Source organism: Thermobia domestica, chromosome 7, assembly GCF_964235325.1.
Source record: "Thermobia domestica chromosome 7, izTheDome1.hap1.1, whole genome shotgun sequence".
In the NCBI taxonomy this organism is placed as follows: Eukaryota; Metazoa; Arthropoda; class Insecta; order Zygentoma; family Lepismatidae; genus Thermobia; species Thermobia domestica.
In genome coordinates, this window is record NC_137460.1 from 234,809,793 (window position 1) to 234,822,875 (window position 13,083).

A 13,083-nucleotide genomic window follows, 5' to 3' on the forward strand; every position below is an offset into this window, starting at 1 on the left:
ATTATATATACAGGATGGAAGGTAACAACACCGAAAAACTTTTTCCTTTCAGAGTTATGAGCCGCCGAATATTCGAAAAAATTACCTTTCAAAATGCTCTGGCTTAGAAACTATAGGGCCTATCCCAAGTGGTTTAAGGAATTACAAAAGAATAGTATGCGCTCTAAATATCCATGTTTCAGAATTCACTGGCACCAGCGGAACGAACAAACCATTAGTACTTAGAGCAGTATCCCTATACCTCAACTTCCTTTTTACAGTTCGTTTCGCCGATAACGGAGGATGGGGAAACATGGATATTTAGATAGAGCGTATTCTAGTTCCTGTGTAATTCCTTAAATCGTTTGGGATAGGTCCTATAGTTTCTAAGCCAGGCAGTTTGGAAACGTGATTTTTCGAATTTTTGGCGGTTCATAACTCTGAAAGGAGACGTTTTTCGACCCATGTTTATTATAACTTTTTTACTTTCATTTCATATAAGGAATCACCTCCCAAAGTTTCTCGGTGTTGATATCTTCCACCCTGTATAATACTTGTTGCGGTTCTCTGTATATGAGACATTAAAAAGATCCTTTATTAAGTGCTGTAATTGTTTAATTTCACTTGCGGTTACACAAATCTAAATATGGTTGCACTCCTTATCCTATTTTGAAATACCTAAATTGAAACAATCTAGCTTCCAGGCTGCAATTATTTCGTATCAATACTTTTAAATCTGAAAATTGCCTCCATGCTATTTACACCAACTAGCCTGGCTATTCACTGTTAGGAATTATACCCTGGCCGGCGAACGATGATTTCTGACAGCTCAGCTCGCGAGGACGACTGAGGAGTGCGGTGTTGCCATGTGCTTCTCGCGCAGGGGGAGAAGCGTCTGCTTCCTCGATGAGGGTGGGGGGGGGGGTGAGTGAAAGTTTGGCAATGTACGGTGATTACCATGGAGACGCGACAGGTTCTGAGCCTAAGGTTGGTTGACCTGCTGTCTTCTGCTCGCTCGCTCGCCGTGGCCTTGTGCAAAGCTGTCAGAAATCATCTTTCACCGGCCAGGGTATAGCGTGAAGCACTGATGTGTTGGTCTTTTATAAATAGGATGAGCTCACTTGAACCATCAGATTGGAGGAACGAACATGGTACGTTTCATTAGAATCGGATATATTTTACAGAAGCGGATAAATTTTAAATAGAACATACAGAGATACAAATACCTCTTGAGTCGAATGGTAAGTAGCAGCTCGCTGCCATTCAACTTTTATAGTGGACATATTTTTCTTTTTAATAATTACTATTCGTCCTTTTAATATTTATTTTCTCCCACATTCTTTACAGCCTTTCCTCAAATTTCCCAGTATCATGTTAATTTCAGTTTCAGGTTCCGTTATCAAAGCTATACTGAAAGTAGTTCTTAGTCCTCCCATATTTGTGCATTTGATTTCTTAACCAACGATATAACTTAATCTCTAAGAAAATTTATGGTCGGCCATTCTTCTCATTCAGGAAAACTTGTAATTTTTTCCAGCTTCCCGTACACTTTGAATTACCTCAATTGGCAGGGACGTACGCAAGGGGAGAGTCCGAACCCTTCCCCCGAAATTTCAGCTTTTGTGTAAATTTAGACTAATCTTAGGAGCAATTTTAAGACTTAATATAAAATACCCTCATATTGAGTTTCGACCCCCCGAAAGAAATTCCTCCGTAGGCCAGTGTCAATTGGCATATTAAAAAAAGAAAAAAAAAATAATTAATTAAATATAATACCAAATTCAAGGACAACTAACATTAAGAAATCTGAAGATCCAATTCCCAAGTACCAAAATGGAGAACTTATGTGTTTTAGTGGTGGTAATAAATAAAGAAAACAAAATTCCACACGAGATGAAATGAATAAATTAAATACTCCCCAAGGTGAGAACCAGAAACCAAGAAACAACTTCATTAATATTACTAATTACTTATTTTTCTCTCTTTTCAGCTTGTATCTCTTCAATTATTATGGCTTTGTAAAATGGATAATTCAACAAACAAAGAATAAGAAAGAAAAGAAAATGAGACAGAAAAAAATAGGGCATGATTAAAACAATTCAAACGTACCCTTAAAAAAAAAAAAAAAAAAAAAAAGCCTCGTAACCTGCAGAAGATTTGAAAGCCAAATGAAGAGATAAGTAACGAAATGAAATGGAGAGAAAAAGAAGGCTGAGGTAAATAATGTCTGTCATTAATAAGAGCGGAAGAATTGGCAAAGGCAGAAAAAAAAAACTCAGGTATATGATAAGGATTCATACGGTTCATACTCAGTTATATGATAAGGCTCAAGTCATGCTACCAGAACATTTGTGGGTTTTTATCATGAAATTGAACGGGAGTCAGGTATTTGTATCATTCCGTTATCCCAGACACCAGTTCAATGGATTTCGGCGGCTTTTTCCTGTTAAAAAAAAAAGTCTCCAACATTAGCATCCGCGCACTCTCGCTGTGCTTTGTCGGTGTGTTCCAATGGAAACTTCAATGTCGAGAGATGAAGGGGTTCAAATAGAACACCATCGGTCGTGGCAGCTAAGTTACTCGTATAGTGAGTAGGTGGACAAACACCGCGCTCGTGGGTTTTCTCGGGGTTCTCCCGTTTCCTCCCACTTTCTTCATTCCACCATTTCACTCATCTCTCATCATCACCGTCTCCTTTAGCCTAACCGGCATAACCGTGGGATGTAAAACTCAAAGATTTCATTTCATTTTTCGTATAGTGAGTACTCTTCAAAATCGGTCCGATATCAACCGAACAACCTTCTACTACCACCTAAACCAAGATCCATGTCTTACAGTCTCGCTGCAGGAAGCAACATTAAACACTTCGCAAAATATTGACGCTAACTCTACGAAGAAGCTATTTCTAAAACACATGGAAACTTTTTAACCTACAAGCTTAGTAGGTACGGTTTTAAAGATGCTGAACGTACACCGTCCTCGCTTTTTAGGTCGCTGACTTCTATGGGAATTACTTTTTGTTTTGTCCGAAATGAAAAGGAATTTTAATGATTTCATTCAACTGATTACTTCTTCAAATTCGTTTAAACGCCGTTACTTCATGAAAAATTAAGTACATACTGGGCTAGCCTAAATAATTCATCGGGTTTCAAAGTACTGTTTATTTAAGTACGACGTACAAAGACGGGGTGATATATGAAAAAAAAAAATATATACTCACCAAGTTTAAAGAGCCCGTCTCGTAGTTAGCGTGCACGCTAGATAGCAGGTATGTGACGGCACTACAAGATGACAGCAATGCAGAAGAGTATATGTGTGTTAAAATATACGAAGTGTTCGTCGGTTACGAGCATTCAGCGCGCATTCGTATGCACATACGGAAAAGCTGCACCTTGTCACCACAGTATTTTGCGTTCTTTTCGCCAGAGAAGTGACCACATCACTGGATACATCGCGCTGGTCTGGGTGATGTTCCTGTTGCCGTGGCCACCAGGTCGCCAGATCTCACACCATGTGATTTGTTTCTGTGGGGTTACGTTAAGAACAAAGTTTATGTACTTCAAATGCCGACAACGCTGCGAGAACTGTAGAACTGCGACTGTGACGGACATTCACGAAAACATGCTAGTGAACGTATGGATGGAACTGGATTACCATTTGGATGTCTATCGAGTGACCAAGAGCGCACACATTGAACATTTGCAGAATGTACCACAAACTTGGAGAATGTATGTATCTTTCCATGTATCACCAGTCTTTGTACGTTGTATACTTGTAAATAAACGGTGCTTTGAAACCCGATTAATCATTTAAGCTAATCTTGTATAACGGAAATGTATTTTGACAAAACAAAGGACATTTAACAATGTTTAAAGAATCAAGTAATAAAACGAAACTATTAAAATTCCGCCCATTGCAAAGAAAAGAAAAGAATAATTCCCTATAAAAATTAATGAATTAAAAAAAGACATAACGATGACGCGGGTAATCAACACCGCTAACTTTCACTTACTTTTGCTACTAAATAGATCAATAAAAGCATAACAAATGCAAAATAAATATGGTCGATTGCCAACTATCGTACAAACTTAATTAGTTTACTAAACTCAAATTTTGAAAACTTTTCAAACCCTTACAGAAATAAATTTTTAAAAAAGAAAGAAAGAAAGAAAAGCGAAAACTTTCCAAGACATACCGTGGACTGCAATCCAGTCATTGAGGTCCTCTCCGGCTGGTAATTTGACAACTGTTCTCAAGTTGATTCCGGAGCTTAACGAAGCCTGAGCCTGTTTGTGGAGTGAGTAACGCAAGGTGCCAGGCTCAAACTTCTTCTTCGGCCGAAAAGTCTACAAGAAAAAGAAAATTATTCTTATTAACATATGTATTTTGTGGCAACAGATTTTAGAAAAAGGTCGTAATTTCAGATCTGGAAAGGAAGTACTGAAAGACAAAAATGAAAAAGGAAACAGGCAGTTTAGTTCAAACTCATGGTTTAAGTTTGTGTGTGTTCTCATCTCCCGAGAGAAGGTGACTTCATATGGAGAATTTTTAAGATTTAATACAAACAGTTTGTTTGTCAAGGACTGTGTGTTCAGATACGGGTAGCTAGAAATTTCAAGAAAAGCAGTGATTGTTACGTATTCTCTATAAGTGGAACTCAGTCGGTGAACCGAACTCCGAAGCTCCCGGTGTGCGAACCTACAAACCAAATGCCATATATAAAGCGAACCGAGCAGAGCCTGTCCCAAATAGAACAATTCTTATTCCTTAGACGATGGGCTATTTATCCCTCGAAATTGATCCAGACCCGGCCCAGAAATAAAGAAAGTATCTCTCTCACTCAGTTTCTGAGTGTCAAAGGCTGTCAACCAGCTGAAGTGTTCCGGCGTATGAAAGACGTATATGGTGATGCATGCGCCTCCAAAACAACAGTGGTGGACTGAGCCAGAATGTTTCGGAAGGGGCGTGAACAAACCATTTATTATCCCCGTCCTGGTCAAGCCCATGTTATTGCCACAGAAGACGCGCGTGAAAAGGTGAATGCGGCTATAGCTGCGGACAGACACATTAGTATTCAATTCATAGCTTGTGACTTTCACATCTTTGGGCCTTTAAAAAAGACACTGAAAGGTCAGAGATTTCAGTCTGATGCTGAGGCTCAGGACACTGTGCGTGATTGGTTTGATAGTCAGCCGTCCAACTTTTACATGGACGGCATTTGTAAGTTAGTGACACAGTAGGACAAGTGTCTCAACGCTCATGGTGACTTCTGAACAATATTTTTACTGCACGCTATATATATGGAGTGAAACTATAACTCCCAAAGAAAGAAAACAAGTTCTGGTTTCTGTGATATACAATACAAAACAAGGGATAAATGTGTACGAGGAACAGTCAAAAAGTACCAGGAATTTCGTTGTAACTATTTATTAACACAAAACAGGCTCCTTGTGAACACACACACACACTTGTTCCACCGCTGCTGCCATTGCTATCCTGTTATATGCTCCACAGTTCAGCCGCTGCGTTGGTTTGGATGTCTTCTACGGTGGCAAAATTATTATCTTTGAGGCCCTTTTTGATTTGGGAGAAGAGTTAGAAATTCTCTGATTCCACTAGTGCTAAATCAGAGTGTCTACTAAAATTCCAAAATGAAATTTCGTGACTTTTTCTTTACCAAACCTGAAAATTTCGTAACATTCTTAAGAGCGAATTTGGGTGCGAATTAGACCGAATTTTCATCCATGCAATCGAAGCGTGCTTTGCTTGCGATTTGGTAGCGTGTAAAGCTGACCATAGACAGTTTTGGTTGTGAATTTTCACGTTTTATAGAACAAAATTTTCCAGCCTGTACCTATATTTGTACAGATAAAAAAAAAAAAAAAAAAAAAAAAAAAAAATCGTGACCCAAAACCTAAATTTCCTGACTTTTTCTTGACTTTCAGGACCGTTTTCCGATTTCGTGACTTCTTCAGGACTTTCGTGACCGATAGACACCCTGTAAATCAGCAAATTGAGCAAAATTGCCTGAGTTGTTTTGTTTTTGAGAAAATCGCCCGAAAAAGCTAATCCCTAAGAATGAATTACCCCTTGTAGACGAGTTATGCCATAGTATTATTAATGAAATATTATTATGTATCAAATATGACGAATTACGCCTGATTTGTTTTTTAAGAGTTCACATCCAAGAATAAAGTATCCTTCGTACCGTACATTTTTTCGGGCAAATGAGTTATGCCATATTGTCAGGTTATTACTGAAATATTTACTTATAAAATGTGAATAAATTTGTCTGAGTCGGTTTTGAGAAAATCGTTCAAAGGAAATTTTCCCCAAGAATAAACTACCCCTTCTCAATATTTTCCCAAATATATGGCTTATACCACGGTATGGGGTTGTTATTGAAAAACTGATTTATGAGATATAAACAAAATTGTTAAGAGTCGTTTTTGAGAAAATTGCAAATTTCGATTTTCACGTTTCAGTAAACTACCCTTAATTTTAAGGGTGGGAAGAAAAACCCGTATGGAAAATCACATAAGAATCTTTAAGTTATAAATTTGGTCTCGATACGTTGAACCTTATTGCCTCTAGGTGAATGCTCACCAGAACAAACAGACAGATATTGTAAAATTAATTTTTCGGTATGTATTGGCCACGAAACGTGTAAATTAGTGTATATATATATATATATATATATATATACGATCACCATACTTTCTTCTCTCCTTTCGTCGCTCGAAGGCAAAGAGAAAATCACTGAGGATCTACCTCTATTTTCTCAACGGGATGCCTGGATAGTTACAAAAAACGAAAAATCGGAGATCTATTAAAAAGATCAGGAAACTCCCGATTTGTTCTGTATTTGGTGAAATACGCTATGTACAGTACGATTATCGCATGTTACAAAGGTATTTTAATCGTAAGAAAGCAAACTGGCAACTGAAAATGAGAATTTAAATATGATTTCCACTTCATTTCCATTTAACATTTCATTCTTTCAAAAAAAAAAAAAAAAATTAAAATCCAGTTAACCCTTTTATATATATATATATATATATATATATATATTTTTTTTTTTTTTTTTTTTTTGAGAAAAGTAACTTTTAATTAAGTAGCTACTGCTTCAGTATTATTCATCCGAGTATCATGGCTGATACGACATTCATTTCAGAATAAAACAAGCTTTCAAATGGAATAATGCGTACGTAAGCATGATGTACAACAAAAAAGAAAAATCGCGATAATGCCCTACAAAAACAAAAAAAAAAAAATCCCTTTTTGAAATTTTGTGACTCCTAGACCGGGATCGACTACAGGATTTAGGATTTAAAATTCTAGGCTCTCGGCATCTAAGGCTATGTTAGCCCGTCACGTTATGACGCATGACGGCGAGCACATTATCCGGGGAACGGGAAAGAAAGGAAGCGACCTCGGATCTAAAAGTTAGGTGCTACCTCGGCATTTGCCTGGTGTGAATGAGTAAAACCCAGAAAAACCTCATTCTGGATGGCTGGCCTGAAAAAAACTTTTTACACTTTTTCAACCGAGAATCGAACCTGGGACCGCTCGCCTCAGCTACAGGTACACTTCGAAAAATACTATGGTCTATACGTAATGTGTATGTATCACATGTGTTCATGAAGTATGAACAAAAGCAAACTTCCCTTATTTTTTTTTTTTAAATATAATTGGTGCTCCCTAGAGCGGTTACCGGTACAGGTACCCGAATATAATCTCCCTTGAAAAAATATTATGGCCTATACGTAACTTATTCTTCAAGTTTCGTTGCAATATCTACGATACTTACAAGCGAAAAAATATTTCTCAATCCTGTATAAAATATAAGTGAGACACTATCGAAGAATCGAACCTACTAATAACACATGTATCCTCCTAACATACCACATATTATACTCAAATTTCACCACCCAATTACCATTCGCCAATAAAGATGCAACAAACCCAAATAAATAGCAGCTAAAAGAACACTCACTTCCCTTGCTTGGCTCAGAAGCAAAGACTGCAAAGGCATCGATAAAGTTTATTGATCTGAACAACACAACATGCATGAATGAAAAACTCAAGCACAGTTTCCAAAAAATATGGAGAAAAACTAATTAATTTGTAAACCTAAAAACTGATGCTGTAGGAGAGCCATTCCACTTATTAACATAAAACTTATACTAATTAATCTCTACATTATGACACTAGAAAGCCAACAGCACAGTTTGGTTAATGAGATATAGCCTAAAATTATCATAAAATCTGCCATCTTAATTACTATTAAACTAAACTATTGTCCAAATATAAAGCATACAGTCGATAGATCACACGCTTGAGAGTAAATTCCAATGTGTAGTTTTCGAGAAACTACAAAAAGTAACTTTTTTCCTATTCGTTTTTAATAATAAGAGCGTTTATTTTATTGAAAGAAATTGTTATAAAGGCCTACTTGTATGTAAAATACGGTCTTAACTTGCAAATTGTTGTCTTTTCCTAACGAGTCATACATACTCTTTACGCGCACACACTACTTGTAAATGTTTCACTAATAACCTAACAATATAGCATAACTCATTTTCAACGAACTTAAATACTTCGTTACTGAATTCTTTATGTGTCTGTGTGTGTGTTATTAGCGAATTTTTCAATTTTGAGCCCTCCATTAAATAGAGCATCAACAACTATCTCAAAGAAGTGATGAAATATTTTTCGTGTCACTGTTGTCGTTCCCGAGATATTGGCCAAAAAAAGTTCAAATTTCGGGAGATTTAAGGAGCCATACCTTGGGAACCGTAAGTCATACAGAGATATTTTGCGAATTTTTTGATTTTCAGTTCTCCATTTTGAGCATGTGTCTTCGTAATACAACATATCGTAAAACATTTTAACAGAACTCTTAAACAAAACATGTGGAAAAAATTTAGTACTGAAGGGAATTATAAATGGATAGATATATTACAAGAATTGTTTAATGAGTATAGTAATTAAGTACATGGAACAATTGCTATAAAGCCTGTAGAAGGTATAATAAAAAATAATTCTTTTTAAGTTCGTTCTGGCAATACTTGTGGAGCATTCTCAACTGGTTTATTCTACTAAATTCACAAGGAAATTTACTCTTGGAAGTGATTTTCTCAAATTATTTTCTCAAAACGAAGCAGGCGATATTATCCATATTTCAGAAGAAAAAAAAAATCCTTAATAACCTTATAAAGATGCATAAATCTCTTGCCATGAAAATATTCACAAAAAGTACTTTATTTAGGGGGATGATTTTTAAAAAGAATTTCCTTAAATACGACTCGTGTAATTTTGTTGATAGTTTATGAACAAATATTTCATTAATAACCTAAATAAATGACAGAAATATCTCGAAAAAATCGAGAAGGGGTATTTACTTTTCGGGTGAATTTTCTTCGGACGAAGCTTTCCGAAATCGCCTTATAATTTTGTTGTATTTCGTAAATAAATGTCTCAATAATAACTGCAAAATAACTTGATTTAGTTAAAGAAATTAGAGCGAGAAAGTTTAATGGGGCAGTCTCTACCTTTTAAGTTTTTTTCCTGCTTTTTAATACATTTCCTTACAGGTAGTCGTCCATGGGGATATCATAAGACGTATCCTTTTAGGGTCGTATTAAACCTAGAGATGATGAAATTTTTTAGTGGGTGCAAGCCACGAGTTAGTTCGTGACAACACCTTACTGACAAAATAAAAAAAAAAAAAATGTTTTGTCTCAGTAGATAGCAGGACTAAGAGAGCATTCAATTACGACACACGTGTGTTTGTTTTGACGATAACTGGCAATTTTAAGATCGTATTTCGAGATCGGAAAAAAAAAACTGTCTTTGATCTCCGGTTAGTGTTGCCAACCCAAAACAGCACAAAAATCCTTTCAAAACATCAAAATTCCCTTTTTCAGTGCAAATGTTCCACAATGCTTTTTTTTTTTTTTTTTTTTTTTTTTTTTTTTTTTATCAGTGATACGAAGGTTTACGCGCGTGCACAAACACTATGCCCTATATAATAGTCTCTTAACAGTAAATGAAAACCTGGTATTACAGGGTTCCTACTGATTTGGAGAAATCTATTTCCCTGACCTTTGGGAGGAAATTCCCTGACTTTCGGATGACGTTGACATATAAATAAGGAATAAATAACAATGAATATTTATATGAGAACATTTATTCTATAGAGACAAATAGTAATTAATTGCTCATACGTACATCCCACTTATTTCCCATAAAAATCTGAGCAACGTTCCATACTGCGATCATTAATGGTTGGCTAAGCTGAAACCGGTGTACAAGTAATACTAGAAAAAAAAAAAAAAATAAAACTTTCCTGACTTTCCCTGATTTCCAGTCTTTTCCCCTGACTTCCCTGACCAATAGGAACCCTGTATTATAGCACGCACATAGGAAAATCACACCTGGAATGCAAGGGGTTAAATATATTCTTTTAACTCAACACACTAGTTAAGGTTCATCATTAATTTGTGTAAATTAACTCTATTCTATAATCGTATCATTACTTTTGTTGTTGTTTTTGATAACAATTTATACTTGTGAGACGAGAAAATATCTAATACATTTAACTTTTATTTTGAGAAATCGAACATTTTCTCTACAATAAGAATTAACCTCTTGTTGTTCTTTGCAAGCTAGCTTTACTTACTTCATGCTTTGCATACTCCATGCTCCATCGCAGACATTCTTCTCATGATAAGAGACCAAAAAACCATTCAGTTTCTAGTCGAAATCTATTTTGTGGATGCAAATGTCTGATTTTTTTTTCTAAAACTCCTCTGTGGCTAAGCGGTTAGCGTAGGCGCCTTTGGCGTGGGAGGCTCGGGTTCGATTCCCGGCGGGAGCTCATGTGGTTCGGATCCCACGTCTCATATAGCCTCGCTACTCAACGGGACGTTAAACTCAAAATCAACTCAAGTCATTTTTTTTTTCTATTCTGATATTGGCAGTTACTTCCATTCGAAAATTAAATAATGAGCGTGTAGGGATATAATCCTACTTACTGTGAGCATAGCTCAAAAAAATTGAGCGTGACTGAGCGCGCTCCTTTTAAGATCCTTGAATTTGAGCTGCACTAAGTTCGTTTCAAAAGTCTGCTTTTACAATCCTGGCGATTTTCGACCAATTCTTTTTGACTGGCATATTCGAGCATTGAGATAAAACATATCCTGCATGTCCTCTCGCCAATAACTTCCAAACAAGTCGAAGAGACCAACTTTAACTCAGTTATTTGCCATAAGATCTTCCTATTAAAATATTATAAAAGCGCCTGAGCTCCAACCTCTAACTTTTGATTTCAAACCTTTGATTTACGGTTATTTGTGATTTCACGTTTAACACAGTCAAATATTTTAAAATACGTGTACTTTAAATGAATTATTTAAATAGATCTTTTTCATAAAGTTTATGTTCTTAAATTATTGTTCAAACCCTTTGTATTTTAATAAGTCTTCTCCAAAATCAATGCAAATGAATTGTGCTGCCATCTTTGGAGTTCATTTAAACTATATGTTTGTGAACGTTTATATGTTTATGGTCAATCCTTTCGACAATGAGATCTCGGAAACTACAGGCTCTAGAAAGATGACGTTTTCACTGATCGATTGCAAATTTTGCGTAGATTGTCCAGTTCTAATTGAATAATTAAAACCATGGACATTATTTCTTTATTACACTTTTACGGGTACCGGACACTGAAAGTTTTTAAATTTAAAAATAATAAAGCACCATATCCTACGCATTATACATCCCAACACCACATAATTACATACGTGGGTTGCATATCTCTCAGGCGTTTGTTTCATGGCCAAATTATAATGTAAAACGAAACATAACCATTTCTCCAGTCTAAGATGAATCTTTATTGTTTGGAGTGTTTTGCCCAATGAACACCATATATCACTAACATTATACTTAATTGTGCGTGTAATGTATTTGCTTATTACATACTGCATGCAAGAGGAAAGAAAACACTGATCATACATGAATTAAAAACCCCAACCGGAAGTAGGCTCAAATCTTGCAAATGATGCGAGATATTGAAAAAGTAATCGAAAAAAATCTTCCCTTTACGATATCTCTTGCTGATTTTATCAAGACGTCTTTCACTTGTGTCTGTAAAGGGATATGTACAAGTGTGAGGAATAACAAGGAGATTCATGCTCATATGTGAATGATGCGCTGTGTAGAGAGCGCAGGTTGAGCAAGTTCTTTGTACAAAATTGAGATCAATTTATTTCTCAAGTTTTTACCAAATGATTATCGATGTGCATACTTTCTTTCCGAGGACTTAAAATTGTCTGGAAATATCTTCCGCAACTGTCTTTGTCTTAACTTGAACATATGAGTGAATGTTTTATTATGAATAGAACAATAAGAAATGTGATAGATTAATTATTTACAAGTTTAGTTGCAAAATCGGCAATCTGCACTCATTCGCTGGTCAAGATATACAAAGTGTCCAACACATGAGAGTTTAAAGATACTACTTTTGCGCAACAATACAATATAGATGGCAAGGTTCTAGAAGACGGCCCCCTCTAGGTCCATGACCCAGAGTAGACTATTTCAAACTATTAACTAACCAAAATACCATTTGCATAAAGGATTTCTTCCTAAATTATAAAATAACAGGTCGGGAAGAGCCCCCACACACCCCAGACATATATTATTTTAGAATGTATGTTGTTAAAAGAAATTCTTCAATGCAAGTGGAAGTTTGGTTAATCAATAATTTAAAATAATTTATCTTGTCCTAATTCACCCACCTTGCTCTAAAAAAAACAAAACTAACCGGCAACATCAATAACATCACACAATGCAAAACAATAAACCCATTGCGAACAAATGAATTTCAAAGAACACCACACTGTATGCCACAAAAAACATTTTGTAAACCCACAAAACCCAAACACACATGAATCAAGAAAAAGAACACTAAAAGAAACTATAAAATGTACGAGGAACATGACGTGTAAAGCACAACCACATAAATACTTCGATAGATTCACACAATATAATCACTACCATGTCTACCGCCAATGAACAATTCAACATCGACTCCGAATA

General features: G+C 35.8%; 1 protein-coding gene across 2 annotated transcripts in view; it reads right to left on the reverse strand.

Annotated features, from left to right (window-relative positions):
- Mob3 (MOB kinase activator 3) overlaps positions 1 to 13,083 on the reverse strand; it is a 56,276-nt gene that overhangs the window by 40,117 nt on the left and 3,076 nt on the right. For both annotated transcript variants that reach the window (XR_014132269.1, XM_081765969.1), the window contains exon 2: positions 4,175 to 4,325. Coding sequence is in view for 1 of the 2 variants with exons in the window: in XM_081765969.1 (XP_081622095.1) it covers positions 4,175 to 4,325 (151 nt within the window). In the remaining variant the exon portion in view is untranslated. The remainder of the gene's footprint in view (positions 1 to 4,174; positions 4,326 to 13,083) is intronic.